Consider the following 23852-nt stretch of genomic DNA (forward strand, 5'->3'; position numbering starts at 1 on the left):
TTCCTGTGCTGCCCTACTACGCAAGCATCCGACAATCAGGACACCTTAATTAGTCTTTTTCAACGGCAGAGAGATTTTCATCGAAGTGACTTCCCCAGTCAAGAACAAAGATAACAATTATGTTCTTCTTCTTCAGTGGCGTCTCTTCTATATTGTTTTATATTGTAATTTAGTGTATATTGTTGTCTCGATTTACCAGTGTTGTTAAGTGAATGTATATTTTTAAAAAATCGCTGGGCTCAGTCATTGCCCTCATTTGTCTTGCTTACTGAATATGACGAATCCATCCAGGGTATCATGAGTCAGATTACGTTGTAATTTCAAACACAGTAACCGTAAGTAAACCATGGTGGTCCGTAAGGGGACGTACTGATTAGTTCAAATGGTTCAAATGGCTCTGAGCACTATGGGACTTAACTTCTAAGGTCATCAGTGCCCTAGAACTTAGAACTACTTAAACCTAACTAACCTAAGGACATCACTCACATCCATGCCCGAGGCACGATTCGAACCTGCGACCGTAGCGGTCGCGCGGCTCCAGAATGTAGCGCCTAGAACCGCTCGGCCACCCCGGCCGGCTACTGATTAGTTCATCCAAGACCACAGCGAAATATGAGATACAGGTTTAAGATGTTAATTTATGGTACAATTTGTTTCTGGAATGCTTGGTACGAGTCTTTGTTTTCTGCTTACGTTTGTCTTTGTTTTTTTAAAATATTTATTTAATGTTTTCTGATTTGTCTTAGAAAAAAAATTAGAAATGGCCCTGCATAGCAAGGTCACTCCATGATCATGTTATTCTCCGGAAGCGTAGGATGATGAAACGTCTCAGTGTGACCCATTCCATTGGCTCTACTGAGCTGCCTAAGCCCTTTCTATACCTCGTAGCATTTCATTTTGTCGGTGCGTCTGTGCTTTTGATTCTGGGGAGAAGGATGAACAGTAGAGTGTTTCATTAGACAGCCATAGCGGCACTTTAATATTCAGATACTGTATTTTCTGAACTTATAACTTATATTTCACGTTTACACACAGGCACATACACACACACACACACACACAGATATATATATATATATATATATATATATATATATATATATATATGGTGTGGCTAACATCAGGAACCGCCAATTTTATAGCCACTGTAATTTACCACGAGCGCTAGCACCTTCAGCAGAATTGTTATCTAAATATGTACATTCAATGGACCAGGTATTATGTATTGAATGGCATCCTCTTGGGTAAAATATTCCGGACGTAATAACCCCCCATTCGGATCTCTGGGTGGGGAGTACTCAGGAGATTTGGGCAGCAAATTAACTGATGATGGTCGTAGTGGAGAGGGTAGACTGGCAATGTAGACTGGCAATGGCAAGGAAAGCGTTTCTGAAGAAGAGAAATTTATTAACATCGAATATACACTCCTGGAAATGGAAAAAAGAACACATTGACACCGGTGTGTCAGACCCACCATACTTGCTCCGGACACTGCGAGAGGGCTGTACAAGCAATGATCACACGCACGGCACAGCGGACACACCAGGAACCGCGGTGTTGGCCGTCGAATGGCGCTAGCTGCGCAGCATTTGTGCACAGCCGCCGTCAGTGTCAGCCAGTTTGCCGTGGCATACGGAGCTCCATCGCAGTCTTTAACACTGGTAGCATGCCGCGACAGCGTGGACGTGAACCGTATGTGCAGTTGACGGACTTTGAGCGAGGGCGTATAGTGGGCATGCGGGAGGCCGGGTGGACGTACCGCCCAATTGCTCAACACGTGGGGCGTGAGGTCTCCACAGTACATCGATGTTGTCGCCAGTGGTCGGCGGAAGGTGCACGTGCCCGTCGACCTGGGACCGGACCGCAGCGACGCACGGATGCACGCCAAGACCGTAGGATCCTACGCAGTGCCGTAGGGGACCGCACCGCCACTTCCCAGCAAATTAGGGACACTGTTGCTCCTGGGGTATCGGCGAGGACCATTCGCAACCGTCTCCATGAAGCTGGGCTACGGTCACGCACACCGTTAGGCCGTCTTCCGCTCACGCCCCAACATCGTGCAGCCCGCCTCCAGTGGTGTCGCGACAGGCGTGAATGGAGGGACAAATGGAGACGTGTCGTCTTCAGCGATGAGAGTCGCTTCTGCCTTGGTGCCAATGATGGTCGTATGCGTGTTTGGCGCCGTGCAGGTGAGCGCCACAATCAGGACTGCATACGACCGAGGCACACAGGGCCAACACCCGGCATCATGGTGTGGGGAGCGATCTCCTACACTGGCCGTACACCACTGGTGATCGTCGAGGGGACACTGAATAGTGCACGGTACATCCAAACCGTCATCGAACCCATCGTTCTACCATTCCTAGACCGGCAAGGGAACTTGCTGTTCCAACAGGACAATGCACGTCCGCATGTATCCCGTGCCACCCAACGTGCTCTAGAAGGTGTAAGTCAACTACCCTGGCCAGCAAGATCTCCGGATCTGTCCCACATTGAGCATGTTTGGGACTGGATGAAGCGTCGTCTCACGCGGTCTGCACGTCCAGCACGAACGCTGGTCCAACTGAGGCGCCAGGTGGAAATGGCATGGCAAGCCGTTCCACAGGACTACATCCAGCATCTCTACGATCGTCTCCATGGGAGAATAGCAGCCTGCATTGCTGCGAAAGGTGGATATACACTGTACTAGTGCCGACATTGTGCATGCTCTGTTGCCTGTGTCTATGTGCCTGTGGTTCTGTCAGTGTGATCATGTGATGTATCTGACTCCAGGAATGTGTCAATAAAGTTTCCCCTTCCTGGGACAATGAATTCACCGTGTTCTTATTTCAAGTTCCAGGAGTGTAGATTTAAGTATCAGGAAGTCCTTTCTGAACGTATTTGTGTGGAGTGAAGCTATGTATGGAAGTGAAACATGGACGATAAATAGTTTAGATAAGAAGAAAATAGAAGCTTTCGAAATGTAGTGCTACAGAAGAATACTGAAGATTAGATGGGTAGATCAGGTAACTAATGAGAAGGTACTAAATAGAATTCGAGAGAAGAGGAATTTGTGGCACATCTTGCCTAAAACAAGGGATCGGTTGGTGGGACACGTTCTGAAGCATCAAGGGATCACCAATTTAGTACTGGAGGGAAGCGTGGAGGGCACAAATCGTACAGGGAGACCTAGGGATAAATACACTAAGCAGATTCAAAAGGATGGGGATTGCAGTAGTTACTCGGAGATGAAGAGGCTTGCACGGGATAGAGTAGCGTGGAGAGCTGCATCAAACCTGTCTCTGGATTGAAGACCACAACTAACACAACAATCGCTATCTGTATGGATCTTCTAAATTACGTGTGCACACTCTTGATTATCCCCAGTCACTTTCCTAGACGGGGTCCTTTCCGAATGAATTAATTCCGAGAACCCTGTTTTTATTAAACTGACAGTTTTGGCAGTGAAACATTTTGCAGTTTTATTAACTTTGTGGAGTATGAAGTTTGGTCAGCTTTTTGTGCACTAGTAAATGATTTACTCCACATAATTTTCCATCGTAGAGTTTCCTAAAATGTGTTCATAATGAAATCTTATCATTAAATAAGAATCTGCCTTTAAAATAATAAATGACAAAAATATAAAATGCTAATGGCTATCTGTAAGTAAAAGCTATAAAAAGATAGCAGTATTATTTCACTTTGAACAGGTTTGTAAACTTGTAATTGTTCGTTTCTTTGTATACGTTGTTTTGAAACAGTTTTTCAAGCTGTTTAGTCATTTACAACGCCAGTTTGACTTGGTGTCCAATGAGAGACTAATTTCTAGGTTCCCTTGTTAACTGTTGAACTAATTTTGCATTATTCATTATACCTAAAGTGATTGCTAAAGGTACGTGCCATTCTCTTAATTTTGTGTGTTATTATTTACGATTGATCGTGGTTCTTCAAACCAGTCAAGTTTAAGGTACCCCATAAGCTATTTATCTTGTGTTATAAATGAAAGTAAAGGCTTCTTCTGAGCAAGCGTAGCAATCAGTACAATCATTTATTCCGCACCAAAACTTTTCTTATAAATAATGACTGTATTGCTCATTTGTATAGAATAACTTGATGTGCAAATTTCTGAAGCCCATAAAATTCAGTAGTGTTTCAAATCGTGATATTTTTTGTGGTAGTTAACTAAAATAATAGTAGTTCATGCTATTGCCAGTCAGACTTTGTTAGTAGGTTCGTATGTCCTTTTATATTTGTTCATATATTGCAGTGTATTGCTGCATTAATTGGCCATTCTATGTTCTGCATAAGACTAAGCTGAGAGTAACTGTGTTAGAAGGGGTTAGTTAGGGTATTAAGTGAGGGTAGTTTTCTTAGCTGAAGTTTATTTCCGCTTTGCCATAAAACTTGATACCACATTGCCTAATTAGGCTGGGGACCGCATGTATATATAATTACAGTTTACTTTTGTATTAGTAGAACGTCAATTAAAACCCCATAGCTTTCCTGTTGTTATTGTTTCACTTACTTCCCGATTACGAAATTATAGTCCGATTTATTGTCATTGGATACAGTCACGGTCAGGCCAAATCCTTCACAAAAGGTTAACATTATAGGAGATTGCCAATTTGGTAAGGGCCGGTAATGTAACAGGTGCCATAAAGTATAATGATATTCAATTTCCAGAATGAGATTTTCACTCTGCAGCAGAGTGTGCGCTGTATGAAACTTCCTGGCAGATTAAAACCGTGTGCCGGACCGAAACTCCGGCACACAGTTTTAATCTGCCAGGAAGTTTCAGATCAGCGAGGCTCCGGCACACAGTTTTAATCAGCCAGGAAGTTTCATATCAGAGCACACTCCGCTGCAGAGTGAAAATCTCGTTCTGGAAACATCCCCCAGGCTGTGGGTAAGCCATGTCTCCGCAATATCCTTTCTTCCAGGAGTGCTAATTCTGCAAGGTTCGCATGAGAGTTTCTGTGAAGTTTGGAAGGTAGGAGACGAGGTACTGGCAGAATTAAGGCTGTGAGGAGCGGGCGTGAGTCGTGCTTGGATAGCTCAGCTGGTAGAGCACTTGCCCGCGAAAGGCAAAGGTCCCGAGTTCGAGTCTCGGCCCGGCGCACAGTTTTAATCTGCCAGGAAGTTTCATATTCCACTTCTTTAACTCCATACTTTGTCCTTTCGTAACTTAGCTACGGAAGAGTGATGTGACCAGTCTATATCTCATTCAGTTAATGTGGATCTCTTACGTACGAAAGTGTCATACCGGTATATTTTCTGTAAGTTCATATTAGAATTCTTTTTCTGTAATTCAGTTTGAATTCCTTTCTCGAGTTTGTTGTAGCGTATGAACTGTTCACTGCAACCACGTGCTTCTCATGTGGCATACCGAACTTTCTGCTCCGGTAATTCATTCTTCTTTTATTGTAACTTCTTTTAACAACTTTCAGTGCGAGTCTGATTGATTTTAGTTGAACACATTTCGTGAATACCGTGATTTACTTTCTGAATTAGACCATGTGGTGAGCCCTCGGCTGATTACTATTATTTGTTCAGGTCCGTTGTTCAGTCCGTATTTCAAATCACACGCCAATTTGCTTTATATTAACTGTTTCTTTATTTCACGTACTTCCATAACGGAGAATGTCTATGAAAGTTACTGACGACGCGGTTGACCGCTAAAGCTAATTGCTCCCTGGCCCACTGGGCATAAGTTTGGTGTAGAGTATTGTTCCTACGGTTTCTTCTTTCTGCGTGCAGACTATTGGTACAAATGTAGGTGGGCATATAGTTTCACAAGCCCTTCCTTTTTTATTTACCCTGTGTTGTTCGTACATGTTGAGATGTGGTTTATGAAGTAGGCAATGTAATGAGTATCAAGCAGTCATTTTCGGTTATATTTTTAGTTGATGCTTTTTTTGTAATTTAAATCGGTGAATTAATGTTCAGCAGTTTCTCAGTTACATACTAACGTTATTTATTGCAATCCACCGAACATTTCATTCTGACTTCTTCAAAGTCAACTGCTTACAAATGACGATTTGATTTTTTAAAGTATTTTGTATCGTATGTGTTAAGCTGAGAGGTTTTAATTTGAATTTAATTTTATCAGGGAGATAACTTCCAGTGATTCAATGTAATTTTAATCGATTTAACTACTCATCTACTCAAAAATGAAATTGACTTACCCTATATAATGGTAAGACAGAGATTTAGGAACCAGGTTTTAAATTGTAAGACATTTCCAGGGGCAGATGTGGACTCTGACCACAATCTATTGGTTATGAACTGTAGATTAAAACTGAAGAAACTGCAAAAAGGTGGGAATTTAAGGAGATGGGACCTGGATAAACTGACTAAACCAGAGGTTGTACAGAGTTTCAGGGAGAGCATAAGGGAACAATTGACAGGAATGGTGGAAAGAAGTACAGTAGAAAAAGAATGGGTAGCTCTGAGGAATGAAGTAGTGAAGGCAGCAGAGGATCAAATAGTTAAAAAGACAAGGGCTAGTAGAAACCCTTGGGTAACAGAAGAAATATTGAATTTAATTGATGAAAGGAGAAAATATAAAAATGCAGTAAATGAAGCAGGCAAAAAGGAATACAGACGTCTCAAAAATGAGATCGACAGGATGTGCAAAATGGCTAAGCAGGAATGGCTAGAGGACAAATGTAAGGATGTAGAGGCTTATCTCACTAGTGGTAAGATAGATACTGCCTACAGGAAAATTAAAGAGACCTTCGGAGAAAAGAGAACAACTTGTATGAATATCAAGAACTCAGATAGAAACCCAGTTCTAAGCAAAGAAGGGAAAGCAGGAAGGTGGAAGGAGTATAGAGAGGGTCTATACAAGGGCGATGTACTTGAGGACAATATTATGGAAATGGAAGAGGATGTAGATGAAGATGAAATGGGAGATACGATATTGCGTGAAGAGTTTGACAGAGCACTGAAAGACCTGAGTCGAAACAAGGCCCCGGGAGTAGACAACATTCCATTAGAACTACTGATGGCCTTGGGAGAGCCAGTGCTGACAAAACTCTACCATCTGGTGAGCAAGATGTATGAGACAGGCGAAATACCCTCAGACTTCAAGAAGAATATAGTAATTCCAATCCCAAAGAAAGCAGGTGTTGACAGATGTGAAAATTACCGAACTATCAGTTTAATAAGTCACAGCTGCAAAATACTAACGCGAATTCTTTACAGACGAATGGAGAAACTGGTAAAAGACGACCTCGGGGAAGATCCGATTGGATTCCGTAGAAATATTGGAACACGTGAGGCAATACTTACCTTACGACTCATCTTAGAAGAAAGATTAAGGAAAGGCAAACCTACGTTTCTAGCATTTGTAGACTTAGAGAAAGCTTTTGACAATGTTGACTGGAATACTCTATTTCAAATTCTAAAGGTGGCACGGGTAAAATACAGGGAGCGAAAGGCTATTTACAATTTGTACAGAAACCAGATGGCAGTTATAAGAGTCGAGGGGCATGAAAGGGAAGCAGTGGTTGGGAAGGGAGTGAGAGAGGGTTGTAGCCTCTCCCCGATGTTATTCAATCTGTATATTGAGCAAGCAGTAAAGGAAACAAAAGAAAAATTCGGAGTAGGTATTAAAACCCAAGGAGAAGAAATAAAAACTTTGAGGTTCCCCGATGACATTGTAATTCTGTCAGAGACAGCAAAGGACTTGGAAGAGCAGTTGAACGGAATGGACAGTGTCTTGAAAGGAGGATATAAGATGAACATCAACAAAAGCAAAACGAGGATAATGGAATGTAGTCGAATTAAGTCGGGTGATGCTGAGGGAATTAGATTAGGAAATGAGACACTTAAAGTAGTAAAGGAGTTTTGCTATTTGGGGAGCAAAATAACTGATGATGGTCGAAGTAGAGAGGATATAAAATGTAGACTGGCAATGGCAAGGAAAGCGTTTCTGAAGAAGAGAAATTTGTTAACATCGAGTATAGATTTAAGTGTCAGGAAGTCGTTTCTGAAAGTATTTGTATGGAGTGTAGCCATGTATGGAAGTGAAAGGTATACGATAAATAGTTTGGACAAGAAGAGAATAGAAGCTTTCGAAATGTGCTGCTACAGAAGAATGCTGAAGATTAGATGAGTAGATTACGTAACTAATGACGAAGTATTGAATAGAATTGGGGAGAAGGGGAGTATGTGGCACAACTTGACAAAAAGAAGGGTCCGGTTAGTAGGACATGTTTTGAGGCATCAAGGGATCACAAATTTAGCATTGGAGGGCAGCGTGGAGGGTAAAAATCGTAGAGGGAGACGAAGAGATGACTACACTAAGCAGATTCAGAAGGATGTGCGTTGCAGTAAGTACTGGGAGATGAAGAAGCTTGTACAGGATAGGGTAGCATGGAGAGCTGCATCAAACCAGTCTCAGGACTGAAGACCACAACAACAACAACTCTATACAAACGAACACTAGGCTCGCTTCAGTCTGACCACCCAGTAGGATGCCTAGTTGAAAACGCGTATGAATCACTGAAGGGTAGCAGTAACATAAGCTCAAAATATAGAAGAAAGCCTGGTATTACTCGCCTGAACAAAACAGAAGATATCAGAAACTAAATACATACACAGCAGTTGTGGATGCTGGAATTTAGAAATTTATATTTGAGGGCGGCTCGTTTACCTACAAAATTAACCATTAGTTAGAGTGGTGTGCTGACCCCACGCCCCTCCTATCCGCATCCTCCCCTGAGGATGACACGGCGGTCGGATGATCCCGGTAGGCCACTCGTGGCCTGAAGACGGAGTGTTTTAAATCTCAGTCAGCCTGTTTGATGGGGGTGTTAAGCTCAGTAGCCTTCTTTGTGCTATTTGAGCGACATAGGAGAATGTTCCAGTACTGGATTTCACCTTCTCCGTTCCTTTCACTGATAACAGCACGAACACAACCCCTCACTGAACAAGCACTTTCACTGGAAGCCATCAGTGCAAATATAATACAAATACAGCACGCTACGCTGAGGAAAACAGAATAGCTACACCTTATGATTTCAGTATGAACTACGAACATTCGTGAAACGTCACTTAACAGCCTGTCGGTGTCAATTAACAGTTAGGCTCCCTTACACTGTGAAGAAATACACGATCAGAAGACAATGGTTAAATGTCAATGTAACTTCGTACATGTGCAAATCCAACAGTCTTGCCGCAGTGGAACGCCCTCCCCATCATATCAATGAAGTTAAGTGCTGGCGGGCTTGGCTAGCACTCGGATGGGTGACCGTCTGAGTCTGCTTGAGAGATATTGGGAGGCGGGCTGCTCTCAGTCCTTGTGAGTGCAATTGAGGAGCTCCCTGATTGAAAAGTAGTGGCTCCGATCACGAAAACTGACAACGGCCGGGAGAGTGGTGTGTAGAGCAAGTGCCTCTTCGTATCCACATGCAGTGACGCATATCGGCTGAGGATGACGCGGCGGTCGTTCGATACCATTTGGCCCTCCAAGGCTTGTTCTGACGAAGTTAGTTACATGTACAAAAGTTTGGCGGGAATCTACACTACTGGCCATTAAAATTGCTACACCACGAAGATGTGCTACAGACGCGAAATTTAACCGACAGGAAGAAGATGCTGTGATATGCAAATGATTAGCTTTTCAGAGCATTCACACAAGGTTGGCGCCGGCGGCGACACCTACAACGTGCTGACATGAGGAAAGTTTCCAACCGATTTCTCATACACAAACAGCAGTTGACCGGCGTTGCCTGGTGAAACGTTGTTGTGACGCCTCGTGTAAGGAGGAGAAATGCGTACCATCACGTTTCCGACTTTGATAAAGGTCGGATAGTAGCCTATCGCGATTGCGGTTTATCGTATCACGACATTGCTGCTCGCGTTGGTCGAGATACAATGACTGTTAGCAGAATATGGAATCGGTGGGTTCAGGAGGATAATACGGAACGCCGTGCTGGATCCCAACGGCCGCGTATCACCAGCAGTCGAGATGACAGGCATCTTATCCGCATGGCTGTAACGGATCGTGCAGCCACGTCTCGATCCCTGAGTCAACAGATGGGAACGTTTGCAAGACAACAACCATAAGCACGAACAGTTCGACGACGTTTGCAGCAGCATCGACTATCACTTCGGAGACCATGGCTACGGTTACCCTTGACGCTACATCACAGGAGCGCCTGCGATGGTGTACTCAACGACGAACCTGGGTACACGAATGGCAAAATGTCATTTTTTCGGATGAATCCAGGTTCTGTTTACAGCATCATGATGGTCGCATCCGTGTTTGGCGACATCGCAGGGAACGCACATTGGAAGCGTGTATTCCTCATCGCCATACTGGCGTATGACCCGGCGTGATGGTATGGGGTGCCATTGGTTACACGTCTCGGTCACCTCTTGATCGCATTGACGGCACTTTGAACAGTGGACGTTACATTTCAGATGTGTTACGAACCGTGGCTCTACCCTTCATTCGATCACTGCGAAACTCTACATTTCAGCAGGATAATGCACGGCCGCATGTTGCAGGTCCTGTACGGGCCTTTCTGGATACAGAAAATGTTCGACTGCTGCCCTGGCCAGCACATTCTCCAGATCTCTCACCAACTGAAAACGTCTGGTCAATGGTGGCCGAGCAAGTGGCTCGTCACAATACGCCAGTCACTACTCTTGATGAACTGTGGTATCGTGTTGAAGCTGCATGGGCAGCTGTACCTGTACACGCCATCCAAGGTCTGTTTGACTCAATGCCCAGGCGTATCAAGGCCGTTATTACGGCCAGAGGTGTTTGTTCTGAGTACTGATTTCTCAGGATCAAATGCACCCAAATTGCGTGAAAATGTAATCACATGTCAGTTCTAGTATAATATGTTTGTCCAATGAATGCCCGTTTATCATCTGCAAGTCTTCTTGGTGTAGCAATTTTAATGGCCAGTAGTGTAAATGTTAAAGATAGAAATCTCTGTGACAGGTAGAAAGGCCAAAGGAGTGCATTAGTGTTGTTCTTGTTTAGTGTTGTCACGAGGCCTGGTAGGGAATATAAGGAGCGTTACCACCACCTGACAGATTTTGAAAGGGGTCTCATTGCGGATCTCCATTTGGCTGGCCATACGAATCAGGTAATATCCAGATTTGTGGGACATTCGGATGTGACTATGGCCAGATGCTGGACTGTGTGGGAAAGTGAGGACAGGCACAATCTCCGTCACGATTCTGTCGACCACTTCGAACAACGACAAAGGACGTCGCCATACTGTGCATCAACCGCAACATAACAACTTCAGATAGGCGATTGTTGTACTCTGACAAGTAATGGACTCCTTGCAAGATTCTGTGTAATCCACTGAACGGAGATTAGCAGTAGCCAGACTGGTAACCTATCATTCCATGTGTAGGCTGCCAACACCAAAGCACAAGAAGCTGCGTTTGGAGTGGTGCCATGGCCAAGAGCGAAGGTCTGTTGCTGAATGGCATCGCATTGTGTCCAGTGATTAGTCGCGGATGACAACTGTCGGCAAGTATGGCGGCGACCTAGGGAGAGATCCTATTATTCCAAAGTTTTGGAGAGTGTAACGCACCAAGAAACCCTAAAACCCAAATAAGAATGTCATGATAATCTAAAGTAGGGAACAGTGTTTTCCTGACAGGTACGACAATTTTGACAATAATATAACACCTTAAAGTTTTGATGAATACCAATTTCAATAATTACTGACTATGTCATGATATAAAGACAGAAAGAAAAAAGGTTATTTTTAATTAGCTATCAAACATCTCAGTAATAACTGAAAATCAATACAGCGAAAGTTGAGTCCAAAGTAATATGTCGGTCAGAGATAACATTTATTGTGAAAGAGAGTTGTAAACGCGGCGAAAAGGAAATTCAATGTGTCAACAATGCTCGATCATGGAAATGTTGGTCGCTTGCTAGCTTGCTTGCTATCAAGTCGTGAGAGAGCACCGTTTGTTATAGTACTACAAACGGAACGCTACGAGATTGTTTCTATTCAAAAAAAGTACTATTGCGTGATAAGAGATGCGCGGACTTTCTTCTCAGTTATTCTGACTTGAGAACTAGAACTGAAGTGAAATTCTGATAGTGTACGACGAGTTAATGAAGAGTTAATTAACTTAAATTATTGGAGATATTATTGTTGGACTCAGCCTTCATCAAAGTGAACAGTTACAACGAAGAATGGACATAGTATCGAAGCCTTGAGTAGGAAACATCAATACGACCACACGAATACAAATACGCCGATTGTAAAAGTTGTAATTGTCACGATCACCGAACTGAAAAGAATCGTAATTGATCTGATCCATCGGTGTGCGTGTGGTTCGATGATTATAAACTAACTGCTAAGAAGGAACAATAAAAATTGTTCGTCAGTGTGATATCGATAGCAACGATGCCACATAATAGTTTCTCAAGTTGGCACTACGAGAGACACAGACGATAGCGCCCTCTAGCCAGTGCTGTCGAGGTCTACGAGCTCCGCGACTGCTTCGGCATTTGATCAGGTGCAGACAGCCAGGACACTTCGCTTCAACTTCGCACCACCTTGCAAGTTATGTAATATGTTTGCATATGTTATCCGCTAGTAAAGGTGCTTTAATTGTATCTGCAGTACCGAGAGATTAGTACCTTTTCCTTTTCCTGTTCCTACCCACGCGCCGCCTCCCAGGCGGGATACGAAAGTCAGTAATGGAAACCTCACGTGTTGGCTCCATCATTAATTGAACTGTGTGATAGTTGATGATCAAAATTAATTAACTGTGAACATTTTAATTGAAAGAGTGACTTGATTAACATTGAGCATTGAAAGGAGTGTTTTGCCGAAATATTACGACGCACGAAAGCAAGTTAGCATTATAGATTATCTCTGGATTTGCGTCGTGCCGTAGTGAACAATTTTGCCTAGCAACGTAACAACAACTACTGATACTGAACCGCAAATGAATTTTTCCTCACTTCAGTGGTGTGGAACGACGCCGGTGATGAATGATTCACTCAATACTGCAATAACTAACTAACCGGGCATAGCAAATCATCGTAAAACCATAACAGACAGTTAAAATCAGCAGTTCGCATCGCCGAGAAGACTGTGCGGACTCGCAGACGGACTTTCGTACATTACGCGAGGAAAAATTTTCGTTAGAGATTTTCAGGTGCTGTTCCACGATATCCGACGGGGACAACCATCTCTGCGCGTCGCCTCTCCATTCGACCGACCGAGCTGTAGCAGTAGCGGCTCAACATCAACAGCGACAACAAAAGGGGAGAGGGGACGTCACAAGAAGCACTGCGTTGTTGCAGCTGGCGTCGTGGTGTGAGGAGCCATGAGATGCGACTTGAGGTCATGGCTGATTGTAATTGAGTAGCTCTGAGGGGACAACGGTCCGTCACGCGGGTCTAGTGAAGCAGGGGATACAACCGGTCGGCTTTGACCAATGACGTCATACATTAGTCATAGATAGTAATGTCTTCACTTCGAGGCATAGATAATAAAACAGTTCTGCGTTCTGGATACGCGTTATCATTGTACATTAAAATAATTATTCGTAATGATATTGAGGTAATTTGGAGGATTACTTTGTTATTGTAGAACAATTTTTAGTGTCTTATTTTCGTTTATAGGAATCAATTTGTCTCTTTGTGGGTATGTAATTTTCGTTACTGTTTGTCTAGGCGAGCTTCGGTCATTTCTCGATATTTCCGTGTGGTAAGTTCACTTTTACATTTGATTTTTTCACTGTATTTCATTATTTTGACATATTCCACTGTTTTATTCCACCAATATGTGTATTTTCGAGTTGTGAAGTACATAATAGAAATTTCTCAGTTGTCGATCTTCTTTCGTTTCACAGCACTAGTGTCAGTACATTTTCGAATGTGTACTTGCTATATGACAGGCGAAACCCCCGACACAACCGAGCGAGGTGGCGCAGTGGTTAGCACACTGGACTCGCATTCGGGAGGACGACGGTTCAATCCCGTCTCCGGCCATCCTGATTTAGGTTTCCGTGATTTCCCTAAATCGTTTCAGGCGAATGCCGAGATGGTTCCTTTGAAAGGGCACGGCCGATTTCCTTCCCAATCCTTCCCTAACCCGAGCTTGTGCTCCGTCTCTAATGACCTCGTTGTCGACGGGACGTTAAACACTAACCACCACAACTAAAATTTGTATCCCGTCCTTCACTTCGCCTTTACACTGACACGATATATGTCAATTGGCGAGCAAGATACAAATGTTCCGTATAGCTATATAGCTCCAGTAACGAATGGGATACTGTTAGCGTCCAAGGCAACAAGAAAACTTTACCCCATAGTGAAGTAAGGGATACAAATTGTACATGTGTCGTCTTCTTGTCTCTCCGTGTAGTTCAGTTGAGGTACAGGTTGCAAATGTAACGTACGCCTATTTCCACCTTTTCGTTGCCAGTGTGCATATACAGGGTGTTTCAAAAATGACCGGTATATTTGAAACGGCAATAAAAACTAAACGAGCAGCGATAGAAATACACCGTTTGTTGCAATATGCTTGGGACAACAGTACATTTTCAGGCAGACAAACTTTCGAAATTACAGTAGTTACAATTTTCAACAACAGATGGCGCTGCGGTCTGGGAAACTCTATAGTACGATATTTTCCACATATCCACCATGCGTAGCAATAATATGGCGTAGTCTCTGAATGAAATTACCCGAAACCTTTGACAACGTGTCTGGCGGAATGGCTTCATATGCAAATGAGATGTACTGCTTCAGCTGTTCAGTTGTTTCTGGATTCTGGCGGTACACCTGGTCTTTCAAGTGTCCCCCACAGAAAGAAGTCACAGGGGTTCATGTCTGGCGAATAGGGAGGCCAATCCACGCCGCCTCCTGTATGTTTCGGATAGCCCAAAGCAATCACACGATCATCGAAATATTCATTCAGGAAATTAAAGACGTCGGCCGTGCGATGTGGCCGGGCACCATCTTGCATAAACCACGAGGTGTTCGCAGTGTCGTCTAAGGCAGTTTGTACCACCACAAATTCACGAAGAATGTCCAGATAGCGTGATGCAGTAATCGTTTCGGATCTGAAAAATGGGCATACGATTCCTTTGGAAGAAATGGCGGCCCAGACCAGTACTTTTTGAGGATGCAGGGACGATGGGACTGCAACATGGGGCTTTTCGGTTCCCCATATGCGCCAGTTCTGTTTATTGACGAAGCCGTCCAGGTAAAAATAAGCTTCGTCAGTAAACCAAATGCTGCCCACATGCATATCGCTGTCATCAATCCTGTGCACTACATCGTTAGCGAATGTCTCTCGTGCAGCAATGGTAGCGGCGCTGAGGGGTTGCCGCGTTTGAATTTTGTATGGATAGAGGTGTAAACTCTGGCGCATGAGACGATACGTGGACGTTGGCGTCATTTGGACCGCAGCTGCAACACGGCGAGCGGAAACCCGAGGCCGCTGTTGGATCACCTGCTGCACTAGCTGCGCGTTGCCCTCTGTGGTTGCCGTACGCGGTCGCCCTACCTTTCCAGCACGTTCATCCGTCACGTTCCCAGTCCGTTGAAATTTTTCAAACAGATCCTTTAATGTATCGCTTTTCGGTCCTTTGGTTACATTAAACCTCCATTGAAAACTTCGTCTTGTTGCAACAACACTGTGTTCTAGGCGGTGGAATTCCAACACCAGAAAAATCCTCTGTTCTAAGGAATAAACCATGTTGTCTACAGCACACTTGCACGTTGTGAACAGCACACGCTTACAGCAGAAAGACGACGTACAGAATGGCGCACCCACAGACTGCGTTGTCGTCTATATCTTTCACATCACTTGCAGCGCCATCTGTTGTTGAAAATTGTAACTACTGTAATTTCGAAAGTTTGTCTGCCTGAAAATGTACTGTTGTCCCAAGCATATTGCAACAAACGGTGTATTTCTATCGCTGCTCGTTTAGTTTTTATTGCCGTTTCAAATATACCGGTCATTTTTGAAACACTCTGTATAAAGGTCAACGGAAGTCTGGTATACATATATTTACATACGTAGGTCCTTCTGTCATCAGTAGTATTGATATGTACGCAAGAACAGACTATTAGTAATAGCGGAGACGAAATAAACAACACACCTACAACTTGCATCCCGTGTTCCTCTTAAGGTTTACTGAAGCGGAGGATACATCGTTCAAGTGAAGAACAGGACAGTAATGCTAGTGAAAACGAAGAAATCGACTTATGACAAACTCGTATTCCGTACTGTACTTAGGCAACACACTTCGAATGAGCTTTTAATTTGTATCGGGTGTTTCATTTACGGTTTAGTGAAACAGTGGATACATAGTTCAAGTGAACAACAGGACAGCAATGCTAGTTGAAACTAAGAAATCGACGTATGCTGAACTTGTGTCCCGTACTGCTCTTAAGCAATACAGTTAGAAAGAGTTTCGAGATACAACTGACATAAAAGTAACGTGATGTATTCTTTGCTTGTAATATATTTCATTCATTTCTTTCCATTGTATTTTGCGGAGAAATACTAAGATACAAACACACGATATCGTTAACGTGAAAATGCTACTGGCCCTTATATATGTGAAGTACAGTTTTTCTCTCTTGCATTCCAATGTTTCTGAACATTCTTCTCAGCTCTTTCATCTTTGTAATACATGCTCTCTGGCCAATTCTGACGTCGTTGGTCAAAGCCGACGGGTTGTATCCCCTGCTAAACTAGACCCCGTCATGCATATCCGGCGTGCTCAAATGTTATCTCTGATGCAATAGTATCGTGGAGCCATTTCTGAACAGGACAGTGCTCGTCCACGCGTGACACTTGTCTCTATGAACTGTCTGCATGATGTTGAGGTGCTGCTAGATATGTCCCCTATAGAACATGTGTGGGACCAGCTCGGACATCACTTCAATCCCAGTGCCAGTATCCAGAATGTCAAGAACCAGTTGTGGACCAGCTTCCCTCAGGACAGGCTACAAATGGCTTTTGTGACATCCTTCCCACCCAAATCAGTGCATGCATTCACGCAAGAGAGGGTGCAACATCGTAGTGACAAGTTCGATCGTACCGCAAAGTCCTTCGTAAACTTGACGCGATTTCGTAATCACTGAAATAGCATCATACATCCTCTCTAATCGTGAAGTTTCTTATCGTTTCCTCCTCCCCTTCTAGGTGTTTCACTTTTTTTGACAGGCAGTGCAGTTTACTCAACGATCAGACGATGTTTGTAAAAATAAAGTTTAACAAAATGTCAGTTTGGTTTCCAGAACGGTTTTTCAACGGAAAATGCTATACATACTTTCACTATTGAAATATTAAGTGCTCTGAGTAACCGGAAGTCACCTGTTGGAATTTTTTGTGATCTCTCAAAGGCTTTTGATTGTGTAAATCATGGAATACTTCTAGAGAAGCTCAAGTACTGTGGTATGAATGGGACAGTGCTCAAATGATTTAAATCATTCCTAATTGGAAGAGTGCAGAAAGTTGAAACAAGCAGTTCACATAATATGCAAAAAACTGGTGATTTCTCAAACTGGGGAACAATCAAGAATGGGGTGCCGCAAGGTTCGGTCTTGGGTCCTCTGATGTTCTTAATATATATTAACGACTTACCATTCTATATTCACGAAGATGCAAAGCTGGTACTTTTTGCCGATGATACAAGTATAGCTATCACACCCAACAGACAAGAATTAACTGGTGAAATTGTAAACGATGTTTTTCAGAAAATCATTAAGTGGTTCTCTGCAAATGGGCTCTCAGTAAACTTTGACAAAACACAGTATATACAGTTCCACGCAGTAAATGGAATTACACCATTAATAAATATAGACTTCGATCAGAAATCGGTAGCTAAGGTAGAATATTCAAATTTTCTAGGTGTATGCATTGATGAGGGGTTGAACTGGAAAAAACACCGAGGATCTGCTGAAACGTTTGAGTTTAACTACTTATGCTATTAGGGTCATTGCAAATTTTCGCGATATACATCTCAGTAAATTAGCTTACCATGCCTATTTTCATGCTCTGCTTTCGTATGGCATCATATTCTGGGGTAACTCATCATCGAGTAAAAGAGTGTTCATTGCAGAAAAGCGCGTAATCAGAATAATTGCTGGAGCTCATCCAAGATCATCCTGCAGACACTTATTTAAAGAGCTAGGGATCTTCACAGTAGCCCCTCAATATATATATTCACTTATGAAATTTGTTATTAAGAATCCGAACGAATTCAAAAGTAATAGCAGTGTACATAGCTACAGCACTAGGAAAAAGGATGATCTTCACTACTCAAGATTAAATCTAACTTTGGCTCAAAAGTCTTTGGTCACTTACCTAATAGCATCAAAAGTCTGACAGATAGCTATATAGCATTTAAAAGGAAATTAAAAGAATTTCTTAATGGCAACTCCTTCTACTCATTAGATGAATTTTTGGATATAGTAAGTGGGAAATTTCCCCAACTCCCACAAAAAAAATTAAAAATATTAAGTGTCATGTAATATTTTGTGTAATGTAATATCTTATATAGACACCTTTTATTAACCTCACACGTTCCACATCATTACGAAGTGTCGTATTCATGATCTATGGAACAAGTACTAATCTAATCGAATCTAATGGTAGGCGTCTACAAAGCATTGTACTGTAGCTCTCAATAATAAATCTGTTTCCTTTGACCGGTTTCAGCTCGGTTAGAGATCAATCAAGACTTAATGGCTACAGGATAATAAACGCACTTCAGCCCCCACTGTGCATTAGAGACTAACCTCTAAGTCGTGTAGCTTGCTCCACAAGAAAATTGGAATACATTGATATTAAGCACAATACAGCAGCATAATTTCCTTGTTAAGACATACTTTTCTTTCTCGATAGCGTCTAGGGAAGCCTTAGGGTTGAAATACAGCGATGGCAGGACGACAGTGGCACCATGGTGCAGGGCGGCCAACACTCCACTGCAGAAGCCATAGCAGTGGAACAGTGGCACTTGCAGGCAGATACGGTGGTGCTGCAACATGATAAAACGATTTCATTAGTTACCTTGCCTCCGCGTTGAGTACGTTCCATACAACCAATTATGTTTCAAAAAAGGTGTACGAGTAAATAAATACCTTTTCGTCAAACTGCATGCGTTTTCCAACGAAGTAAGAATTGTTGATTATATTGTGGTGAGTCAAGATGGCTGCCTTTGGTTTCGCCGTCGTTCCCTGTAAATTTAATTTCTCGCTGAATGAATTTGATGGGCATCTGACAACTAAGAAATACACTACTGGCAATTAAAATTGCTACACCAAGAAGAAATGCAAATGATAAACGGGTATTCATTGGACAAATATATTACACTAGAACTGACATGTGATTACATTTTCACGCAATTTGGGTGCATAGATCCTGAGAAATCAGTACCCAGAACAACCACCTCTGGCCGTAATAACGGCCTTGATACGCCTGGGCATTGAGTCAAACAGACCTTGGATGGCGTGTACAGGTACAGCTGCCCTTGCAGCTTCAACACGATACCACAGTTCATCAAGAGTAGTGACTGGCGTATTGTGACGAGCCAGTTGCTCGGCCACCATTGACCAGACGTTTTCAATTGGTGAAAGATCTGGAGAATGTGCTGGCCAGGGCAGCAGTCGAACATTTTCTGTGTCCAGAAAGGCCCGTACAGGACCTCCAACATGCGGTCGTGCATTATCCTGCTGAAATGTAGGGTTTTGCAGGGATCGAATGAAGGGTAGAGCCACGGGTCGTAACACATCTGAAATGTAGCGTCCACTGTTCAAAGTGCAGTCAATGCGAACAAGGGGTGACCGAGACATGTAACCAATGGCACCCCATACCATCACGCCGGGTGATACGCCAGTATGCCGATGACGAATACACTCTTCCAATGTGCGTTCACCGCGATGTCGACAAACACGAATGCGACCATCATGATGCTGTAAACACAACCTGGATTCATCCGAAATAAAATGACGTTTTGCCATTCGTCCACCCAGGTTCGTCGTTGAGTACACCATCGCAGGCGCTCCTGTCTGTGATGCAGCGTCAAGGGTAACCGCAACCATGGTCTCCGAGCTGATAGTCCATGCTGCTAAATGGTTCAAATAGCTCTGAGCACTATGGGACTCAACTGCGGAGGTCATAAGTCCCCTAGAACTTAGAACTACTTAAACCTGACTAACCTAAGGACAACACACACATCCATGCCCGAGGCAGGATTCGAACCTGCGACCGTAGTGGTCACGCGGTTCCAGACTGTAGCGCATAGAACCGCACGGCCACTCCGGCCGGCCTCCATGCTGCTGCAAACGTCGTCGAACTGATTGTGGAGATGGTTGTTGTCTTGCAAACGTCCCCATCTGTTGACTCAGGGATCGAGACGTGGCTGCACGGTCCGTTACAGCCATGCGGATAAGATGCCTGTTATCTCGACTGCTAGTGATACGAGGCCGCTGGAATGCAGCACGGCGTTCCGTATTACCCCCCTGAACCCACCGATTCCATATTCTGCTAACAGTCATTGGATCTCGACCAACGCGAGCAACAATGCTGCGATACGATAAACCGCAGTCGCGATAGGCTACAATCCGACCTGCATCAAAGTGGGAAACGTGATGGTACGCATTTCTCCTCCTTACACGAGGCATCACAACAACGTTTTACCAGGCAAAGCCGGTCAACTGCTGTTTGTGTATGAAAAATCGGTTGGAAACTTTCCTCATGTCAGCACGTTGTAGGTGTCGCCACCGGCTCCAACCTTTTGTGAATGCTCTGAAAAGCTAATCATTTGCATATCACAGCATCTTCTTCCTGTCGGTTAAATTTCGCGTCTGAAGCACGTCATCTTCGTGGTTTAGCAATTTTAATGGCCAGTAGTGTAATATAACGAGCGATCAAAAAGTTCCCGTTCGAATGCCATACAGTCCAAAATTGGTATGCCAGTCACGCGAAATCGCCTGAGCATTGAGACAATCACCCCATCGACGCACCAAATTGAAGATACCTGTCTGATAAAACACCGTGTCCTGCTGCGTGAAGAATTCCGTAAATGCTTGCTGCACATCGTCTGACAGGAATTTCGACCCTTCGAGGCCTTTTTCAAGGGACCTAAGGCGTGATATCGCGTTGGGAGAGATCAGGTCTATACAATGGGTGTTAGAATGTATCCCAACCGAGTTGGTGTAACATCTGCGTTACGACATTTGCATTATGGTGCTGTGCATTACCGTGAAGCAGCAGCACACTTTGGCACAGGTTTCCCGGACGTTTCGCCTTAGTTGGATACACGTCCTTCTTCACCGATAGATGTCTACCGGTGTTTGTCCTTTGGCAGCCAACAAAAGAATTTAGAGGACTTTCGTCCTGTTTAGAGGCATTTGCTAAGACGTTGCCATAGTTCACGTTTCCGCATTTACGAGGGTCACTCCAAAAGAGTAAAACGGGAAAAGAGCTCTAACAACTGGTGCAGCCCGACGTATCATCTGTCGTCCCTTTCATAGTATTTTGCAGATGACAGACGTAGATGTAGATGTAGGATTATTTCCGCTATTAGTTCTAGAACATCTTGCACGAGGGCCAATCCAAAAGAAAGGCACACAATTTTTGTAAAAATACAGTTTTCATTCTGCATGTGTGAAAGTTTTACAGTGTGTAGATACATCCTTCCCGCTTGTTTTCAAACTTAGTTCAACCTGTTCCCGTGAGTGGCGCCGTCACAGCATGCCTTCAAGATGGCTACTACACTTGACGTTCGTCAGAAGCAACGTGCTGTCATAGAATTCCTGTGCTGTGAAAACGAGACAGTGGGAAACATCCATAAGAGGTAGAACAAGGTGTATGAAGATGCTGCTGTCGATCGCAGTACAATTAGTCGGTGGACAAGCAGGTTACGTGATGAAAGCGGGCACGGCAATTTTGAGGATTGTACTCACAGCGGCAGGCCTCGTATTGCACTCACTCCAGGCAATGTGCAGAGAGTTAAGGAATTGGTGACTGCTGACAGACGCATCTCAGTGAACGAATTGTCACGCTACGTTGGGATAGGGGAAGGATGTGTTTGCAGAAAACTGAAATTGTTGGCGCTAAAAAAGGTTTGTGCCAGGTGGGTTCCCAGGACGTTGACAGTGGCTCACAAAGAAACAAGAAAAACAGTGTGCAACGAACTTTTGGAACAGTACGAGAATGGTGGAGGTGAATTACTTGGAAGAATTGTGACAGCTGATGAGACATGGCTCCATCATTTTTCACCAGAGACGAAGAGGCAATCAATGGATGGCATCATGCAAATTCATCCAAGAAAAAAATTCAAAATCACACCTTCTGCTGGAAAAGTTATGGCTACGGTGTTTTTCGATTCCGAAGGACTCTTGCTTGTGGACATCATGCCAAGTGGAACCACCATAAATTCTGATGCATATGTGACGACAATGAAGAAACTTGAAGCTCGACTGAGTCGTGTTCGACCACATCGGCAAAAGCAGGATATTTGCTGTTGCACGACAATGCACAGCCACATCCCAGTCAAAAAACCATGGAAGCAATCACAAAACTCGGATGTACAACACTGAAGCCCCCGCCTTACAGTCCTGACCTGGCTCCATGTGACTATCATCTCTTTGGGAAACTGAAAGACTCTCTTCGTGGAACAAGGTTTGAAGATGATGACTCCCTCGTGCACGCTGCCAAACAGTGGCTCCAACAGGTTGGTCCAGAATTTTACCGTGCGGGTATACAGGCGCTGGTTCCAAGATGGCGTAAGGCAGTTGAGAGGAATGGAAATTATGTGGAGAAATGAAATAATTGTTCCTGAAGGATGTATCTACACACTGTAAAACTTTCAAACGCGTAGAATGAAAGATGGATTTCAAAAAATAGTGTGCATTTCTTTTGGAGCGACCCTCGAACATCACCCACGTCGGAAAGACATGAATGCCACACTAATCCCTTGCCTACATGTCGGTGCTTACATACCCGCATCGGAGTCGCTCTACATTGCATATACGCTATAGCAAAGCCGTAAAACAGAATCTTTTTGATCGTCCTTTATACTTACGGAGAAAAAAAAAGCATGTCACGTTGAAAAGTCGAAAAACTGCTGGCTTGTAATCATACAGTTTTCTCTTTTATTCTTAGAATCTTTGTTGTAACGCACAGCGCCAAAGGTGAACACAAAGTACAGAAGAAACATACTGTAAAGTTAAATTATCAGGGGTATTTCATAGAGCAATCAGGCAGAGGTTATAATGCTAATGTGCATGAATCTTCTACACGTTGTAAAGCTGCAGCTTACGGGACAAAAATTATCTTTATTAGCGAAAATCATCTTCTTGCTGTGGTACATTTCGGATCATAAATGATATGTTGTCTTTACTTGACCTTTCTATTTGGAAATCTCTTTCCTTGTTTACAAAGGTACTTAACAAGTACATGTTAAGTAATACTTTGTGTGAAGGATTACTTGAATAACACAGAGTAGGAGTTTGGAAAAAAGTATAATGCAAGAAAATAATAATAAAATAAATCCGCCATTTCTTTCTGGAAAACTTTACACCAAAGCTCTACATTGGATAATGCTAACACAGTATTCTGTTTCTGAGCTCAACGTCTCACTCATCATGGAAGAAAACTGACGCAGTTTTTCAGGCAAGCAAATGGGAAGTCGTGTTACGTGAAATGCAAAGCAAACATCGTCGTCATTGTCTTGATGTTAGCTTATTGTATGTGTAGTGTGTGCCGTGTTCAGTGTTGAGAAAGGAACGAACACTGTTGCACTAGCTTCCAACAGCATGACGTTCTTTGGAAGAACGTGTAAACTCTGTAGTACTGTACACCATGGATACATCGAATGAGTTTGTGGTGTTGTAGCCACAT

General features: G+C 43.4%; 1 protein-coding gene across 2 annotated transcripts in view; it reads right to left on the bottom strand.

Moving 5' to 3' along the window:
- Positions 1-23852, bottom strand: part of LOC126416259 (medium-chain acyl-CoA ligase ACSF2, mitochondrial-like) — a 254749-nt gene that overhangs the window by 86703 nt on the left and 144194 nt on the right. For both annotated transcript variants that reach the window (XR_007575423.1, XM_050083889.1), the window contains exons 6-7: positions 19088-19183; positions 18836-18984 (exon numbers count right to left, since the gene is read on the bottom strand). Coding sequence is in view for 1 of the 2 variants with exons in the window: in XM_050083889.1 (XP_049939846.1) it covers positions 18836-18984; positions 19088-19183 (245 nt within the window). In the remaining variant the exon portion in view is untranslated. The remainder of the gene's footprint in view (positions 1-18835; positions 18985-19087; positions 19184-23852) is intronic.

Source organism: Schistocerca serialis, chromosome 8 (assembly GCF_023864345.2).
Source record: "Schistocerca serialis cubense isolate TAMUIC-IGC-003099 chromosome 8, iqSchSeri2.2, whole genome shotgun sequence".
In the NCBI taxonomy this organism is placed as follows: Eukaryota; Metazoa; Arthropoda; class Insecta; order Orthoptera; family Acrididae; genus Schistocerca; species Schistocerca serialis.